Below are 16,652 nucleotides of genomic sequence, written 5' to 3'. Positions count from 1 at the left end.
ACATTTGCATCTCTGCATGAACCGTTTGAAGACTTTGTCAGTGTTGCTGGTGAACTGACAGACTAGCAACTGTGAAAACTTAATTTAATTGGATGTATTTCCCCCAGTCTTAGTGCAACTAGCGTAAGCAATGCAAAGCAACAAAACTTCAATTCAGTTTGCAGCAAAACACAACATCACCCTGTTCAAAATGTTAAAGCCTGAAACGTGGACACAGAATTTTATTTAAAAGTGCAATGCAGTCACACGCAGCAGAGCTAACATATAAAACTGTTTTGTTTTCCCTGAATACACCAGACCAGCCACTAGTTTTGGTGGGTGGGGTCCTTTTTGTGACATCCTCACTGCCTATTAGATGACAGAAGGATTTCTGTTGGATAAAAGGATCGTGTTCAGAGTCCAGCTTTCACAGACATATTCCATTTTTTGTCTGTGAGCTGCATCACCTCAAATTCATAAAAAGCTGTCACCCTCATCATCCTCACTCATCAAATGCAGTCGACCGTTACCACAGCATCCCCGCCCCTCTCTGCAGCCAGCTTTATAGTATCTGTGTGTCTGCACTCTCGGTGACAGTGACAGTAATAACAGTTGAAGCTGATCACAATCTATTGATTTTAGTTCTTGTTTTCATCAAGCCTGACCTGTATTGACTGCACATCGCGTGTTTCTTTGTCCCTCTGACAAATTTCACTCCACACACTCCTGTATGTGTACGTGTATATTGAACATCTTTGTAATTACTGGTAGTAATCAGTTTAAACCACAGACTGTGGCCTTTAATGTTTCCATTCTGTAGAAAAATGGGTATCCAAAAAAAGGTGTTAATCCTCTGTGTTTTCATAAAGACATGCACTGGATGAACACACCGCCGCTCTGTTTCCTGTTTGTCATCTCATTAATTGGGCTTGAAGGCTTAAAGACCCCAAGTTCACAGAAAAGCCTGCAAGTCTTTGCGCTGTGAGTGCGTGATGATGATTATTATAATTAATGTTTGAGGGCAAAGCAGTAATACGGTTTGGTTTGGTTAATGGAGGGATAATGAAGAGAAAAAAGCTTGTCTTTTTGCTATGTTTCCATTTATGCCAGAGGAAAACATTGTTACTCCTAGATTTGGAGTTACAGAATGTGTGCAGGCATCTAAAGAGCTTTACTGAAGTGGCAACTTCTGGGTCTGAAAAATTAAGGTAATTAAACAACTGAACCATTCCAGCTTAAAAGAAATGCATAAACACCTGAAGGAACATTTATCATGCTTTGTTACAAAGTTACAGTGTGGATTGTGTGACGAGAGGAGCAGAAATTAGAAACACAACATGATTAGATGTGAAGTTTATCATAATTGAAATACTGCAGTGCCTTTGGGTCGTACCAAGGATCCAGTCTGAGGCAGCATCTCAGCGCTGAGCGGACACAAAAGTCACCACCATGTTTGAAAGTAAACAGCCTGCTCTCTCTCCCTCACTCTCTCCCCTTCACACACACACACACACACACACACACACACACACACACACACACACACACACACACACACTCCGTCAGGCCCGACAAGTGGCCCGCACAAATTAGCCTCAGCAGGAGATGCATCACCATGGCAACCGTGGCCCTCCCTCTCTCCACTCACACAGAAAAAAAGGGGGGAGTGGAGTTGTGGGGATTGAAAGCCTTTGTTAGAGTCTGTGTTGGCAGAGTGTGCATGTGTGTGTCTGAGGAGAGAGACGGGGAGACGGACAGCAGCTTTGGGAAGTTTTCTGTCAATTGTCTTTAATCTGAAAAACCCTGAAAGATCGTGGCGTGGAGGAGCTACGATGCAAGGTGAGACCCTGATGCAGGCTTTGAATGGGAAGTGGTGCGTTCAAGTACTTGCTTGTTGCATGGGGATTAAATGTCAAGCGGTGGGTTTTAGTGCTGTGGTATGAGGGGCGATGCATCGGTGTGTGTGTGGCTACATGACAGATGCACAAAGCAGGTCTCAGGCTTTTCAGGCAGATTTCATTTCCACTTTTTGCAGACAAATATATTATAATATCCAGGGACACATGGGTTCAATTCTTGTATTTTAATGTCTAAACTTGTTTTTAGTGCTTCAACTACAGACTTAACCTAATCAGGCAGTGGGGTGCAGCAGCAATTAGAATCAATCTATACATTTCTAAAGTTTGGGTACAAACATGTGAATCTGTTTAGGCTGATCTGTGTTCTTCTGTAGTCCAAGTATCTGTGAGCATATTAGTTACGACTCTGTCCAGAAAAAGATGCAAGCATGCATTCCTTAATTCATTTAAATGCCGGAATTATTCCCATCAGTGTCGTTATTCCTCTGTAACTTCATAAAGCCGTGCACTGGAGGAACACATCGCCCTTCTGATGTTTTCTGTTTGTCGTCTCATTAATTGGACATGAAGGCTGTTAGTCCCTGAGTGATGCACAGTGCATTTTGAGGGGAAGCGACACTGGAGAGGGAAGAGTGAAAGCCTTTGCTTTTTGAGTGCGTGATGATTGTTAGAATCAATGTTCAAGGACAAAACAATGGTAAGGTTTGATTTAGTTAATGGCAGAATAATGAAGAGGAAAACGACTGTGTGTTTGCTAAGAATGCACTTGTAGCGTGACTCTGACTAGTTGACTCTTTAGTTTGCCTTTTCTACACAATTGACATTTTCTAAAGACACTAAGGTGGGACGTCACTTTATAGATGTGTTTTCTCTTGTGTGGTGTTACTTAATGTGTCAAGTCGTATGATTTAGTGCATGATCCTTTGCTTACTTACAATATTTTATATGTGAGCATTTGCTGCTTTTGTTATAATCATATCATTGGAGACTGAGTCCTTTTGGATTTTAGACCAAACAAATGATCTCACCATGAGATTTTGGCCTTTAAACACTGCTTTCAGACGATGCATTGACCGGGCACTCACCCAGTGAACTAATTGATGGATTAACTGATAATTGAAATGTCTTCTGCATCAGGCTACACATTTTTTTACTGGCTTATTGATGGTTTCTCTTTTTTTGAAGTATATCAGGGCTCTTATACAGCTCAGACCTATTTGCTGGATCTCAGGTTCAGGGTTCATTAAAACTGATACTCACATGAGAGAGGGCTAAGAAGTGTTGTTCAAATCAGCACAGATATTTTCCTGTTTTTATTTATCAAGAGGATTTGCCAAAGATGAGCCACTAGTGGAAAAGTTGTTTTATTAGTTTCATTTCAGTTGCATTACCTTTTTTTGTGCCGTTGATATTACCAAGAAATCCAAACCCACAACAATCCTTCTTCAAAGTGGGTTTAACTCTAAGTCCAGCAGGGTCAGGGATTTAGGCTGGATTTATGTCCACCTGTGAGTGAAAACATTGTTCCGGGGATTCCCCGAAAACTCTTTGGAGGAGCCCCCACTGAGCAGTGAGTGATAATCCAGCTGGCTCCCACAGGCGGACCTGGATGCTCACAGGAAAAGAGCCGTCTGACAAAGAGAGGTTTTGGGGCTCTTGACGCCTTCAGTCCGCTCAGTAGAGCAGGAATGTTGATGCTTGCAAAGATGGAAAGGCTTCAAATACATTTGGATTGCTTGCTTTAAAGCCACTGTACATTGAATGCTTTTGGATTGTGGACTTTATATTGGACAAAATAAGCTGTTAGAAGGCTTTGGTTTAGATTTAGTGAAATTTGCTGATTAATCCGAAGAATCTGGACTTTGAAGTGCAGACTACAGCAAATACTGTAACAGCAGTCAGTCTTTATCTGTCCTATTTTTATACTTTCTGAGTAATGATGTTCATCATTCAATTACTGCTGCCTGTGGCCAATGAACTGCAGCTTTATATCAGAGCAACACAGTTAAACATGTATTACAGCCATACTTTAAGAGGTTCTTCCTTTTTTTTTCATAAATATTCTAGAAACCCAACATTTTGTCAAAATGAGAGTTTAATTTATTACCTAAAAACAAACTTGGATTAACAACAAACCTTTTCTCACTCTGGGTCCCATCAGGTATCCACCTGACTTACACCCTGGGCTCACCAAACATTTACGATTTATAATTTCAGCTCAATGGAACCATTGCAGACACTGTACCTGTGTACCTACCAACAGAACCTGGGTACATCGTTGTATTATTCTCATATTGTATATAGCATTTGTATTCTATTTTGTACTATTTTATTCGATTGTATATAGTATCGTATTTTATTTTATTCTATTCTGTTGCGTACAGTAACTTATCGATATCTTATTCCAGTGGTGCACCTTTGCACTGTCCACTGCTGTAACAAAACTCATTTCCCACGCGTGGGACTAATAAAGGTTATCTTATTTTATCAGGAAAACAAATGGAAGCCAGAAGCTTCTAACATCATATTCTGCATGTTCATTTGTGTCTGTTTATAGAGATTAACCTTTTAAACACTAAGCTTTAACTATGAGCCAGTAGGTAACGGTTCCTTTGTTCTATCAAAGTAAACGTCAGATCTCATTCTGTCATTAATTTGATTTTTTTTAAAAAGAAACAATTGTAGTTCATGAAGGTGAGAAAGGACATTTTCACATCTCAGGCTTCAGCACAGCTGCAAATTCTTTTGATTTTGTTTTCATGTTTCGTGCGTTCTGTTTCAGCTTCAAATATCCATATCTTAGCCACATAGTGGTTTTGTGACTTTTACTGCACTTATCCTGAGGACTATTAAAAAAATGATGGAGCAGTCGCTGGTTATGATGAAATGCAGCTCTCTGGACATTGTCACTGGGATTGAAGGATGGACAGCTCATCCTGAGTTTGGTTGTTTTTCCTTGTTTGCTTTTTTAACCCCCGCCAGTTCCCAACCCCCTCGGGAGCCGACTACCACGACTCCTTTTGTCCAGCTGAATGCTCCAAGTTTGGGATCTTTTAGCTGGAAAGTTGGGCTGAGAAAGTTACTGAATCGACCCTTCAGGCTTTTGTTGTCATGCACCTGTGGAAGCTTGGGATGCTCCGCCTTCCCCTGATAGCTGATTCATGTCACTTTTGTTGTTCTGGGCTGATGGATTGTTAGATTCTTGGTAACTCTCCCCAAAACATGTATCCTTATAACTTGGCAGCCTTCTCATGTTTAAAAAAATTTGATGTTTAGTGAATGATTTATTTTATATCCAAGCGAAATTAGGTACATTTCCCCTTTGTTAAATCTAAAGCATAACAGCCAGCCTCATATACAAGGGATGGCCATGTATTAAAGTTGATTTAGTAATAAAAACAGTTGGCTCCTGGCTCCAGAGAGGGAAAAATGGGAGAATTTTCCAAACAATTATACCAAACATAATTTGTTTATGTGACACTTGCCCTATTTTGTGAGACCTAAAGGCTATATTCATGTGTCAAATGCTTTCACATGATTTTGTGTAATACCAAAAGCTGTGTGAGAGCCTGGTGTATTTTCCTCTGTAGGGATATAATTTCACCTGATCTATTATCTCCTCTCCTTTCCAGCTGTTTGCTTACATTCAGCACTAAAAATACTGACTACAAAGGAAAAAATGAATCTTTCTAAAACAGAAAATGTGATGAATAAAGTAGGAAAGTCTCTCTCTGACCTTCTTTCTGATTGGTGAAAAAAAAAAAAGAAAAAATGCCAGTGGAAACATATTGGAACTTCTTAAAAATCAAAGAGAACAGACAGTTTGAAGCTGGCCAGACAGCCGAAGAAGAACAAGACAGAGGAGCATCCAGACAAAGCTGTATTTGACATCCCAGAAGCAGCCGAAAGCTGAGCAAAAAGAGGAAGCGATAGTGGGGCCAAAGAAAGCCAGGAGGCAGAGGGCAGCTTCCCGACACCGCTTGGCTTTGTACCTCCACAGCCTGGCCGTATGCAAATGCAAATTATGCTAATAAGGTGCACTCTGCAACCAGTGGCAGTAAAAAGGGCGCCATTCAATCATTCAGTCAAGATCTGGTGGTGAATTGGCCTGCCTTCATCTCAACTGCTCAAATGGACTATCAGCGGGCTATCAGGGGAGACGGTCGCTGAATAAAGGGGGCATTACGATCGAGTATGAAAGCACCCTCTTATTTGGAGTCCCCCTCTACGCCCACCGAGGTTACAGGGTGAGAGGGCTCCCGGGAAAATGGCTTTCTCTGAATGCACTTCTGTAAGTAATAATGGTATCTCAGAGCCAAGTGTGTTTTTGGAGAGGGGAGGGATTGGTTTGTTGCTGCCTGCTGCTGTCATACGCATTTCTTTGTCTCTGAGTTCAGACTTTTGAATGGCTGGTATGCAGTTGGATGCGTGTACATGAGAGTTTAAAGGGACTGAAGTTTCATGAGGCTTAGCTGCAGACGTCATGTGATATGGGTGGATTGTTTCAGTTATCCGGGATTCATTCTTGGGGATTTTTAGCTTCTTTCATTGCCTAGTTTTGCTTCTTTTTCTGTTCTCACATCAACTGAGTTTGTATCAGTAGACTGCTGTTTCAAACAAATGAGCTGTGATAAGATCGCTGTACACAATCTAACAACATGCAGCTTCTGAGGAGCCAGATAACCAAAGTCAAAGAAGCTGCAATTGTGACGCAAAGTGAAACGTGACTCCAGTGGATGATAATGTTGCCACGTCTGTGATATAAGAAGGTGCTTTTCACAGGGGACAAATCTTCCAGAAATCAAATGTATGTATTTTTTCTAACCTGCACTTCAGTTTATCCATATAGATAGTTTGAATTTTGAAGGCATGGACTTAAAAATGTCTGCCTCTTCTGAACATCATGAAACTTTGGTCAATTTTATCTGCTAGCAAATAACTTAGATGTGAGTAACACACACACACACACACCCCTTCATGGTATAGTACAGTACTGGTAAAGTGTGTTTGCCATTGAATGGAGTGAAGGTAGAAATGCATGTGTTAGTGATAATATGGCCATTACCTTTGATAAATTAGAGAAAATCTGAAATTGTTTGCATCTATATACACAGAAATTCCAGTTTCAGACCAGCCTGAAGCTCATAGATCTGAAACAAAAATAGTTGGGTGGTTAATGCAGGACTGCAGTTTAACTACAAAATGATGTAGATGCTTGGCAACCTTGCTTTTATATAGGAGTATAACCAGAATACAGCCATTGGGCAAACAGGGGGAAGCATGTCCAGAAACAATTATGCCTGTGTGTAGAGCAAGCACGTTATCTCTGATATGTCAAATATCCAAATTTTAGAAAGCCACTGTGTTTCTTTAAGTTGAGCTAAAGCATTTTTCGGTGTGCAGTTTGTGTTGCAATCTATTGTGTAGAATTCATAAAGCTATCTGTAAGTGTGCACTTGCCTTACTTACCTACAGCTAACCAAACACATTAAACTAAGGTAACACTTTAGAACTAAGTGTTAGCCAGCTTTAGCAAGCTTATGTGCATCGGCTGTTTTGCCATCTGGTTGGCATGGTGTTCACATGTGATGTGTTGCTACTCTTTCTGAACGTTTTTTGCCAGCCACACTCACAAAGCAATGACCAACTCAGTGAAACACAACAAAATACATCAAAATCACACGATGCTGCAAACACACAGAAAATAAGTCAGAAAGCAAAATCAATCAAAACTGCTGTGAAAAACATTATATCCCCGTCACCGAGCACCATGCTGGGTGGTAAGGTCGCAATGTGAAAGGCGATTCACTTTGTTAGTATTGTTGTAACAGTGTTATGAAAGCAGCATTGAGTGATTTGTAGGGGAACATCAATAGATGTGCGCTGTGTTGTTAAAGTGTTCTGTCGTCAAAGAATGTAAATCGTTAGCTGTTGCTGCAGGACGCAGGCGGATGCTCAATCTGTTGATGTTTGTTTGTGCTTGATTTTCGAGACAATATTACTTTTACTTGAACACAGAGACATTCATCTGAATATGTTTCCCGTTTTTCTTCAAAGATGCCTGATCATTTTGACCAGACGGTGGTTCTGAACCAGCTCAGGTATTCCGGCATGTTGGAAACAGTCAAGATTCGACGCACCGGCTTCCCTGTCCGGAGAACTATTCAGGACTTCTGCTCGAGGTTTGTACCCACTACGCTGTGCAATCATACACAAGCACTGCTCTACCAAAAATGTCAGACCCCAAAACAGGCGCAGGGTCATTTCAGTTCTTGAAATGCAGACATTAAAGAACAAAGCAATCATTAAAAATCGTGCAAAAACCCTTCACCCCTGCTTTTACTTCTTCAGGTACAAGGTGCTGATGCGTGGTTTGTTGAATTCAGAAGACCCCAGAGGGTGCTGCGTCCAGCTGCTCTGCCAATATGACAGCAGCAGTGCAGAGTGGCAGCTGGGCAAGACCAAGGTGAGCAACACATCGCATTTGCTGTTGTGCTCATTAGTGCAGAACATTCAGAAAGAGTGTAACCCAGGTTTTTCCCTGTTGCCACACTTTATAGCCGGTCTCTCCTGCACACGGAGTGGAGCAGGTAGCAGTTATTTTAGAGGAAACGCTGGTATAGGAAAGCACTTTAAACTCAGGACTGCACTTATTCAGGGTCCTGGTGGATTGGGTAAACAGTGATTCATGAAGAAGAACAGATTTCTCACATTTTCAGGAATATAAGGTTAAGTCATCATTGTTTCTTTTCTTTTTTTTCTTCTTAAACTCCTGATAATTTCGTCTCATTTGAGCTCTCTGCATTTGTGTGGATCATTAAATAGAAGTCTCCAGGGAGGCCTTTGGCTCAAGAATTGATCCAGGTCCAGATTCAGTCCAGGTTATATTGTTGTCCAATAAGGTCCTTTTGAACATATAAGTCTTGCTTAACCATAAAGCTTGCTGTTTATTGGTTTAATTTAAACTTGGTCTTAAAAGATGAAAGTGTTTCTGAAAACGATACCGTTCCAAACATCTTTTATGTTTAAGGCTCTCCAATACAAATATAATTTGTATAATAACTCAGTCTTTACTTACAGGTTTGCATTCCCTTTCTGTCAGTAGTGAATTATATGCCTTCTGCTCAGTTCTCGGTGGCGTAATTGACTTTTTCCTGTCTGAGCTCCTGAATGTATCTGGCTTCATACCGGTTGTTCTGTATTCTCTTTGCTAACTTGAAATATGATTGGATGCAGACTGAACATCACCGCTGGGGGATGCCAATCCATTTTTGGCTGCTCTGTGCTCCCCTCAAGGCTTAATTTGACTTCATACACCGTAGAAACTCAGCTCTATGAAACCATTGCAGACTGTGTGTGTGTGTGTGTGTGTGTGTGTGTGTGTGTGTGAGTGTGTGCGAGTGTGATATTGAGGTCCAGTGCACCTGAAGCATAGAATCCAACAATTATTGGATCCAGTCTTCAGTCTAATGCTCCCTGCTTCCACTACACCGGATCAGGAAGAATATACCTACTGCCAGGGTGTGTGTGTGTGTGTGTGTGTGTGTGTCTGTGTTTGGAGGGGAAATGACAGATGGGGGATACAGATCGCTAATCACAGCATGACCGTGTGATGCTGCAGGAGGTGACAGCAGTGAAGGATAAGTGTGGTCGTGGGTGGACAGACGAACGGATGAGTGGTCATTAGTATGTGTGTCAGTGTCCATCCAGGACCAACGATGGCACAGGAAGCTGAATTGTGAATACCCCGTTAGAGCGGTGAGGTGGAACAAGTGTGTCTTTGGTTGAATATTTAATGGATCCCTCCACTACATGTAGCCCATTTAAAAACCTATTTTCATGTTAATGACAGTTTTCAACACTCTGTTCATTATTTTCAAGTAAAATTAGCTATTTAGCTAAAAATAAAATAAAACACACACTGAGGATAACAAATGTTATTACAGTCACAGGAATAACAATAGACTTAAAATTGTTAAGTGGACCGGTGCTTATATGGAGCCTTTCTATGACTACAGGTGTCAGTGCACCCATATATATTTTATCTGCTTTCATTTGCATCAGAGCAGATGAGATGGATTCACGACACATATATAGCACAAAAGAACTGCTGGGCTGATGAACTTCTGTGGCCTTTTCCACCTTTCCTCATGTAGCAGTCCACCTCCTGGTATCTCGTCCACACATTTGAGACTGTGCTGACCCAGCAAACCTTCTTATGACAGCACATGTAGATGAGCCGTCCTGGAGGAGCTGGATTACCCGTTCAACCTGAGTGGGCTGCAGATACCGTCTCGCTTTACCAGCAGTGACGAGGACACAAACAAAAAGCAAAAATAGAGAGAATCAGTCAGGAGGGATGAGCACAGTGGTGTGTAGCCATCGCCTGTCAAGCCATTCGCTTTTTGGGGTTTTCTTGTTGTTGCCTCTCCAGTGCACCTGTTATCATCAAAGCAGATGAAATGGATTCATAATGGTTTATGCTTCAGAACAACAACATTTAGATTACAAAAACGATTCTTGGAGATTATTTAGTCATCAAAAATATCCATTATAATACAATACATGTACAATCTACTATAAATAGCAGTGGTTGCTTTATTTCATATACTTTTTACTAACGTATTTGTAACAGATTTTAAAAGACTGAGAGAAACATGTTTTGTTTTTTGGTTTCTCTTTTGTTTTGGGTGTCTGCCACCTTTTACCAGATTTACACAGCTGTTCGTGACTCACCGCATACTTATTGGTTGGAAGACCTTTTTTGAAATCTCCTATAAAACATTCAGCCTGAATGGCCTCTGTAGACCTTCTAACCCTGAGACCATACTCTCCACTGAACCGCGGAGTCGTCCCTGCTGCTGTGACTGCCTGTAAACTGTTAAATCAATTCCATCTCCCTCAGAGGGATTTGTCCACTTTGTCCCGCTGCCTCTCGCAGTGAGATTTACATCGAGGAGGCCTGCAGCTCTTTTCATTCAGCACATGTCCAGACTATTGTCTTAGACTTATGTCTTTCTTTTTTACCGCCTTAAACTTAATTTCCTGGAAAAGATGTGGCTCTGCTTTCTTCTCCTACTGCTTAGTTTTCTCCACGGGCCTGACCTGGGACGGTAAGCGGTGCTCCCCAAAGGCCCCAGCAGCAAGAATCAAAACGCGGCGAGGCTTAGCGAGGCCTTTGTTGCACTAATTAGCATAGTAATGATTAAAAAGGATTAGTCGCCCATTTTATTGGGATGCAAATGTGTGCACTTGTACACGAGGCTGCGCGTTCTGAGCATGTGCGGCTCATGTTGGAGGTTGTTTAATAAAAGGATCAGCGTGTGCACTGTAGAGATTCACAAAGAGCTGCTTTCTGCAGCTTATATGTGTGAGTTTTGTATGAATGCCTGAATGAGCCTGGATAGCAGCACTTCACAGGAAAATTTTAGATTTCTTTCTTTAGATTAAGTGTATATATTATTTTATATAAATACAGTGGAAAAACACATTCATGTTACATTGAATCTACTATGAAAGAAATAAGGGTAAACTAGATTTTAGTATTTAGTGACTTTAGTGACTTTCTCATTCAGCAACTTAACTCTAACCCTTACCACCCAGATTCAGGCTCTGGCTCTAAAGTATAAAATGTGACAGCTGATGTAGACTTCTCTGGTGAATCTTTGGATAGCCCATAAAGTAATCTACAAAAGTTGACGACACCATAACCAACATTCGTGCTTTGGCATGGTGATTTATGTGTTAATTACCACTTAGTTGTGTTCCGGTATTGTATATGCGCTGCAGACGATGATAGAAACAAATGAAATGCTGCGACTTTTTCCCTCCAGGATTGCCACTTTTTGTTCTTTGTTCTTTTTTTTGCTTTTGTTTTTGTGTCGAAGGCAAACATATTTGTCCATCCAGTTATTCCACTTCTCTGTGCATTTCCTCACAACCAGTTTTGCTCTAGGAGTCTGATGACATATGCAAGTCCTTATATTCAGGCGATTACTTTTATTCTCTTGCTGATGAATTCAAAAATTGTTCCAAAAACAGTAGCCAGAAATGGATATAAGGAAGTCGACAGTACTGAGGATAGTTGCAGGCTGTACTGACGCAACATGTAGTTACATTTCTAGGGATGTGCACATAAAGTTATGGCGTAAGGTTTCAGAGGGGTCCACAGTTGTACCTCCCTCCTGTTTGGTCAGGTTTATCCCTTAGGTTATGATTGTTAATGCTCACCAGTGTTATAAAATGAGAGGATAAGGTTGGGATGTGTTCAGAAGTTGCTCTTTCTGCCACGTAGCACCCAGCAGGAGACTTAACTTTAGGCACTTGCACTTCTTCTTCTTTCAGCTGTTCCCTTATTAGCAATGGTTCCAACAACAGTCCACATCTTTGAGCTGGGATATTTTCATAGATATGCATCTTTTATGTGTTCTATTAATATATAAATGTATTACTTAAAATACTCTCATTTAGGCAAGAGTGCCACCTGGGAAGAGAGTGCAAGAGGCAGCATGTCCACAAGCATGCTGTTAATGAGCCCATTTTTCTGTTATTTTTAGATGAGTAAATGTACTTGTTGGTACTCTTATTTTGCTATGAATATTTTTTACATATCACATAAATATTAATCTGGTTCCAATCTGCTTCGATACTTAAAATTTTGTCTCTGGGGCTTTTCCAGCCTGAAAACTGAATTCCTGGAGAGACACCAGTGGTTTGTGTGCTTGTCTTTGTATTGCATGTGCACGTGTTCGGCATGTAATGGATGTTTCCCTGTTAATTAACCTGCTCATAAGTGACATCCACGTCACCCTGACAAGTTTACATTTCCCCCAAAAAAATCTCATTAGTGCCTCACTGCTGAGGATCCAACACTGTCACTCAGCCAACACACACACACCATATCAACAGGCAGTGTGTACTCCTGTACCCCCGTAGTACCGTGATATTTCCCCACCGTCACAGTCGCCTGAGACCGCGTCCCATATCTCATTTTCCTCCCTCCCTAATCGGATTAACCCCTGGCGGCCCTCGCTGGGCCCAGTTTCTCTATCAATGGACGACAGCTTGGTTCCTGGAGCAGGCAGCTGCACTAAGTGCCCGTAAGATCGGTCTTTTCATGGAGAGATGTAGCTGAAATCACTCGCTGCAGTAATCTGCAGTCTCTAGTAGCAGGAACAAAGGGAGAGGAGGATCTGGGTTTGATTTATGTCGGCCGCTTTGTTTGGCTCTGTTGTTCTTCTGTGAGCGACTGTCTGTTAAATGGTAATGTTATAGAAAAAGAAACGGCCTGCCTCTTTTTAATTCTGTTCACTTGTAAATCTTTTATTCATAAAGTGTGGGTAATACAGCGTAACTAATGGACAAACTATGTTAAGCTGCTGGGACTTGAACATTCTGTGGCTATTAGAGATGGGGCATTTTAATGTGACTTTTGCAAATGTACACCTTCATATTCTCACAAATATGCATTTTTCCCTCTGAATATGAGCACTTCCTTGAACTATTTTACCCCAAAATTGTTTTGGTGTTGCACACTGTAAATATGACACGTTTAAACTCTGCTGTGTATTATGCAAACATGTCATGAGATGTTCTTTAACTCTTGAAGGTCAACGTGAACATGATTTTACCTGAAAAGTAAAGCAAAATTAGAAGAGAAAGAAATGAGGAGCAGTTACATTATTGATTTTTCCCTTACTTCCCTTCAGTAACAATAATAAAATAACACTTTTTTTGTCTCTTTATCCTATCTATCAGGTCTTCCTTCGGGAGTCTCTGGAGCATCGCCTGGAGAAGCAGAGGGAGGTGGAGGTGCTGAAAGCAGCCATGATCATTCAGGCCTATGTCACAGGCTACATGGCCAGGTACAAACAATGAATAAAAACATCATAAACCTCAATAGGATCAGTTTTAATCTTCATTGAAACCAAAATGCTCAATAGCCCGGTCCTTGTCCTCCAAACAGGAAGCAGTACAAGAAGCTGCTGCGGTGTATTGTGGTCATCCAGAAGAACTACCGGGCTTTCTACTGGAGGAGGAAGTTCTTGCTCCTCCGCTGGGCAGCGCTCACCTTCCAGAAGTGTCTGCGAGGGCAGCTGGCTCGTCAGACCTGCAGCCGGATGCTGGAGGAGAGGAGGAAGAAGGAGGAGGAGGAGCGCCGCAGGTGGATGGAGGAGATGGAGAGGTGGGCTACTCAGTTTATTCACCGTGTGGTACTGTAGCTACAGCCAAATGAAAAGTTATTGTGCAAAAAGAAAGTAGGTTTTTGCAAATGACTGTTTTTTTTGTTTGTTTTTTTAAATTAAAAGAAAAGAAATGAGAGAGAAATCTGGACTGGAAAATGTGTTTGAAAAATGTGTGCCCACTGTCTTCTTCTGGCACTGGTTTATTTCAGTCAGTTAGTGAGGAATTAACACAAGTCCATCATCTGGGCTGTATTCAGGACTTTCAAATATGATCATGAGTAGTTAAGGAGTACAAATCCCCTGCTTCCATTATTTCAAATCACATAAAAATACTACGTGTATATAATAAAAATGTTCCTAATGCCAGTGTATAATACTGGAGGAGAAACTGAGCATAGCTTTAGTTCTGGCAGGCAACTATTTCATTCTCAGCTGCAGTCATCAGATGAGTGGATCTCATCAGCAGCTAATTTACAAAGCTTATGTAGGACATGCTATTTAAGTAGCTCAGCTTGGCTACAGCTGCTGTGCATCTGCAAGCTGCTTTGCAACCACCTGAGCTCCTCTTTTAGAGACTACCTCACTGAATGAATCTCACATTTGTTTTCACTGATGCTGGCTTTTTTCTGCAATGGGGGGGTCATGCTGCTGCTCCCCATCTTATGCTCACTACATATGCATGTGTAAGGACAACAATGTAAATTGCTACAGATGTACGCAGTGCTCTTATGACGGTAGTCATTCTGACGATTCATGGACGGGAGATGTCATCAGGCTTAAAAAACAGCATATAATTTTGTCTGTAAGAATAGAATGTAAATCCCTCAAATCCCACAATCAAGACTGAGTCATGACCTCCATATCCTCAGTGGTGCCTTTGACCTTGAAGGGGCCACAGCTCAGTTTATACTGCAGATTGATTGCTTTATAATCACTGCTGCTGTCACAAGTTAGTAGTGAACCATTGAGTTTGTATAAACATCCTTATTGGACTACATCTGTAGCTTGCATTATGTTTTCCAAAGAAGGTTTCACAGTGTGGTGCAACATTTGTATTTTTGTTGTTTCGATAGATAGTGAACTGCATACTAAATGGGTTTCTGGTATTTTAATCTCACAGTGAGACAGGAAATGCAGTTACTCTGGTTTTGGTACATCGTATCTCCTGCTGTGTGTTCGTTCAGCTGATGTCTGTGTGTTTGTGCCCTGCAGGGAGAGACAGAGACTGGAGGCCGAGAGACTCACCAGAGAGGTATGATAAAACTGATTTAAGTGGAAAACGGTGTATAACTTTTATTGGCCGACTGTCTCCTGAGCAGCCCACTCTCTACAGCCATATCTGATTGGTAAAGAACACAGAGAACACAATTATGTTTTCTATTATGTTACACAGGCTTCTGCTTATTGTAGCAGGCTTCAGTTTATTGTACTGGGCAGTGAAAAACACACTGCCCAGTACAATAAACAGCTTGTATCCTCTCAGGTATTTGTCGTGTATAATTTGCTTATAAAAGTTGTCCCTCTCTCAGTAAACTAAGATTACTTCAGTGTTTGTTTTCTGTAAATCAACTTGTTTTGGGTATTTTGTATAAATTAATGTTGATATCTTGGGGGGAAAAAGTTATGACTGCAGTCTCATGTTTGTGGTTTCAGGCTGAGGAAGCCAGAACACTGGAAGAGCTGCGTCGTGCTGAGGAGCTGGCCTCGCTGGTTTTGACAGAGTCTCAAAATGCAGCAGCAGCTGCAGCATCACCAGACGCCCTGGAGGAGCTGGAGTCAGCAGAAACCTTTGTGGAGGCATCAGCAGAGGAAGAGGAGGCAATACGTCCGCACGAGGCATCACAAGTGGAGGAAATTCTTCGACTAGAGCGGGAGATCCAGGTGCTGCAGAGACAGAAGGAGCGCCAGGAGCTCTCTTTGACTGAAGCCTCGCTGAACCGCCTGCAGCAGCTTCGCGATCAGGAACTCCGGCGGCTGGAGGATGAAGCCTGTAAGGCAGCGCAGCAGTTCCTGGACTCCCTGAACTTTGATGAGATTGACGAGTGTGTGAGGAACATTGAGAGCTCCTTGGGCGTGGGTGAAGAAGATGAGAAGAAGGAGGATGACCAGATGAGGGGTAACGAGGAAGAAGAGGTTGATGAAGGGTTCGGTGCTGATGATGATGCCTTCAAAGACTCACCAAACCCAAGCGAGCACGGCCACTCGGACGGCCAGCGGACGAGCGGTATCCGAACGAGCGATGACTCGTCCGAAGAAGACCCGTACGCCAACGATGCTGTGATTCCGTCACTGCCACCGACCACTGTGCTTCACCACTCTTTGCCAGCGATGCCTTCGGCCTGCCATAGCGCATCATCCAGCGGGGATTCGGCTTACTGCCACCCCCAGGCTTCATCTGAGGCTCAATCTGATGAGCTGGTAGAGCTGATACCTCCAGATGAGGATTCAGACTACGATCAGGATGACTACGATGAAGGTGCCATCGTGTCCAGTGGCAGCATGGCTTTCTCCAACCCTCGCAGTGGACAGTGGTCTCCGGATTACCGCGGATCTGTTGGCACCTACAACAGCTCAGGGGCTTACCGCTTTAGCTCAGAGGGGGCTCAGTCCTCGGTAAGCTGAATCCTCG

At 42.1% G+C, this 16,652-nt stretch overlaps 1 protein-coding gene across 1 annotated transcript in view; it reads left to right on the top strand.

Annotated features, from left to right (window-relative positions):
- myo10 (myosin X) overlaps positions 1 to 16,652 on the top strand; it is a 125,148-nt gene that overhangs the window by 96,916 nt on the left and 11,580 nt on the right. Inside the window, exons 20-25 of the mRNA XM_040049305.1 lie at positions 7,896 to 8,020; positions 8,190 to 8,304; positions 13,596 to 13,702; positions 13,804 to 14,022; positions 15,236 to 15,275; positions 15,677 to 16,636. Coding sequence (XP_039905239.1) covers positions 7,896 to 8,020; positions 8,190 to 8,304; positions 13,596 to 13,702; positions 13,804 to 14,022; positions 15,236 to 15,275; positions 15,677 to 16,636 — 1,566 coding nt within the window. The remainder of the gene's footprint in view (positions 1 to 7,895; positions 8,021 to 8,189; positions 8,305 to 13,595; positions 13,703 to 13,803; positions 14,023 to 15,235; positions 15,276 to 15,676; positions 16,637 to 16,652) is intronic.

Source organism: Simochromis diagramma, unplaced genomic scaffold (assembly GCF_900408965.1).
Source record: "Simochromis diagramma unplaced genomic scaffold, fSimDia1.1 OVJJ01000355.1, whole genome shotgun sequence".
NCBI lineage: Eukaryota > Metazoa > Chordata > Actinopteri > Cichliformes > Cichlidae > Simochromis > Simochromis diagramma.
Note: the sequence above shows the minus strand (reverse complement) of the source record. Positions and strands in the feature narration are given on the sequence as shown.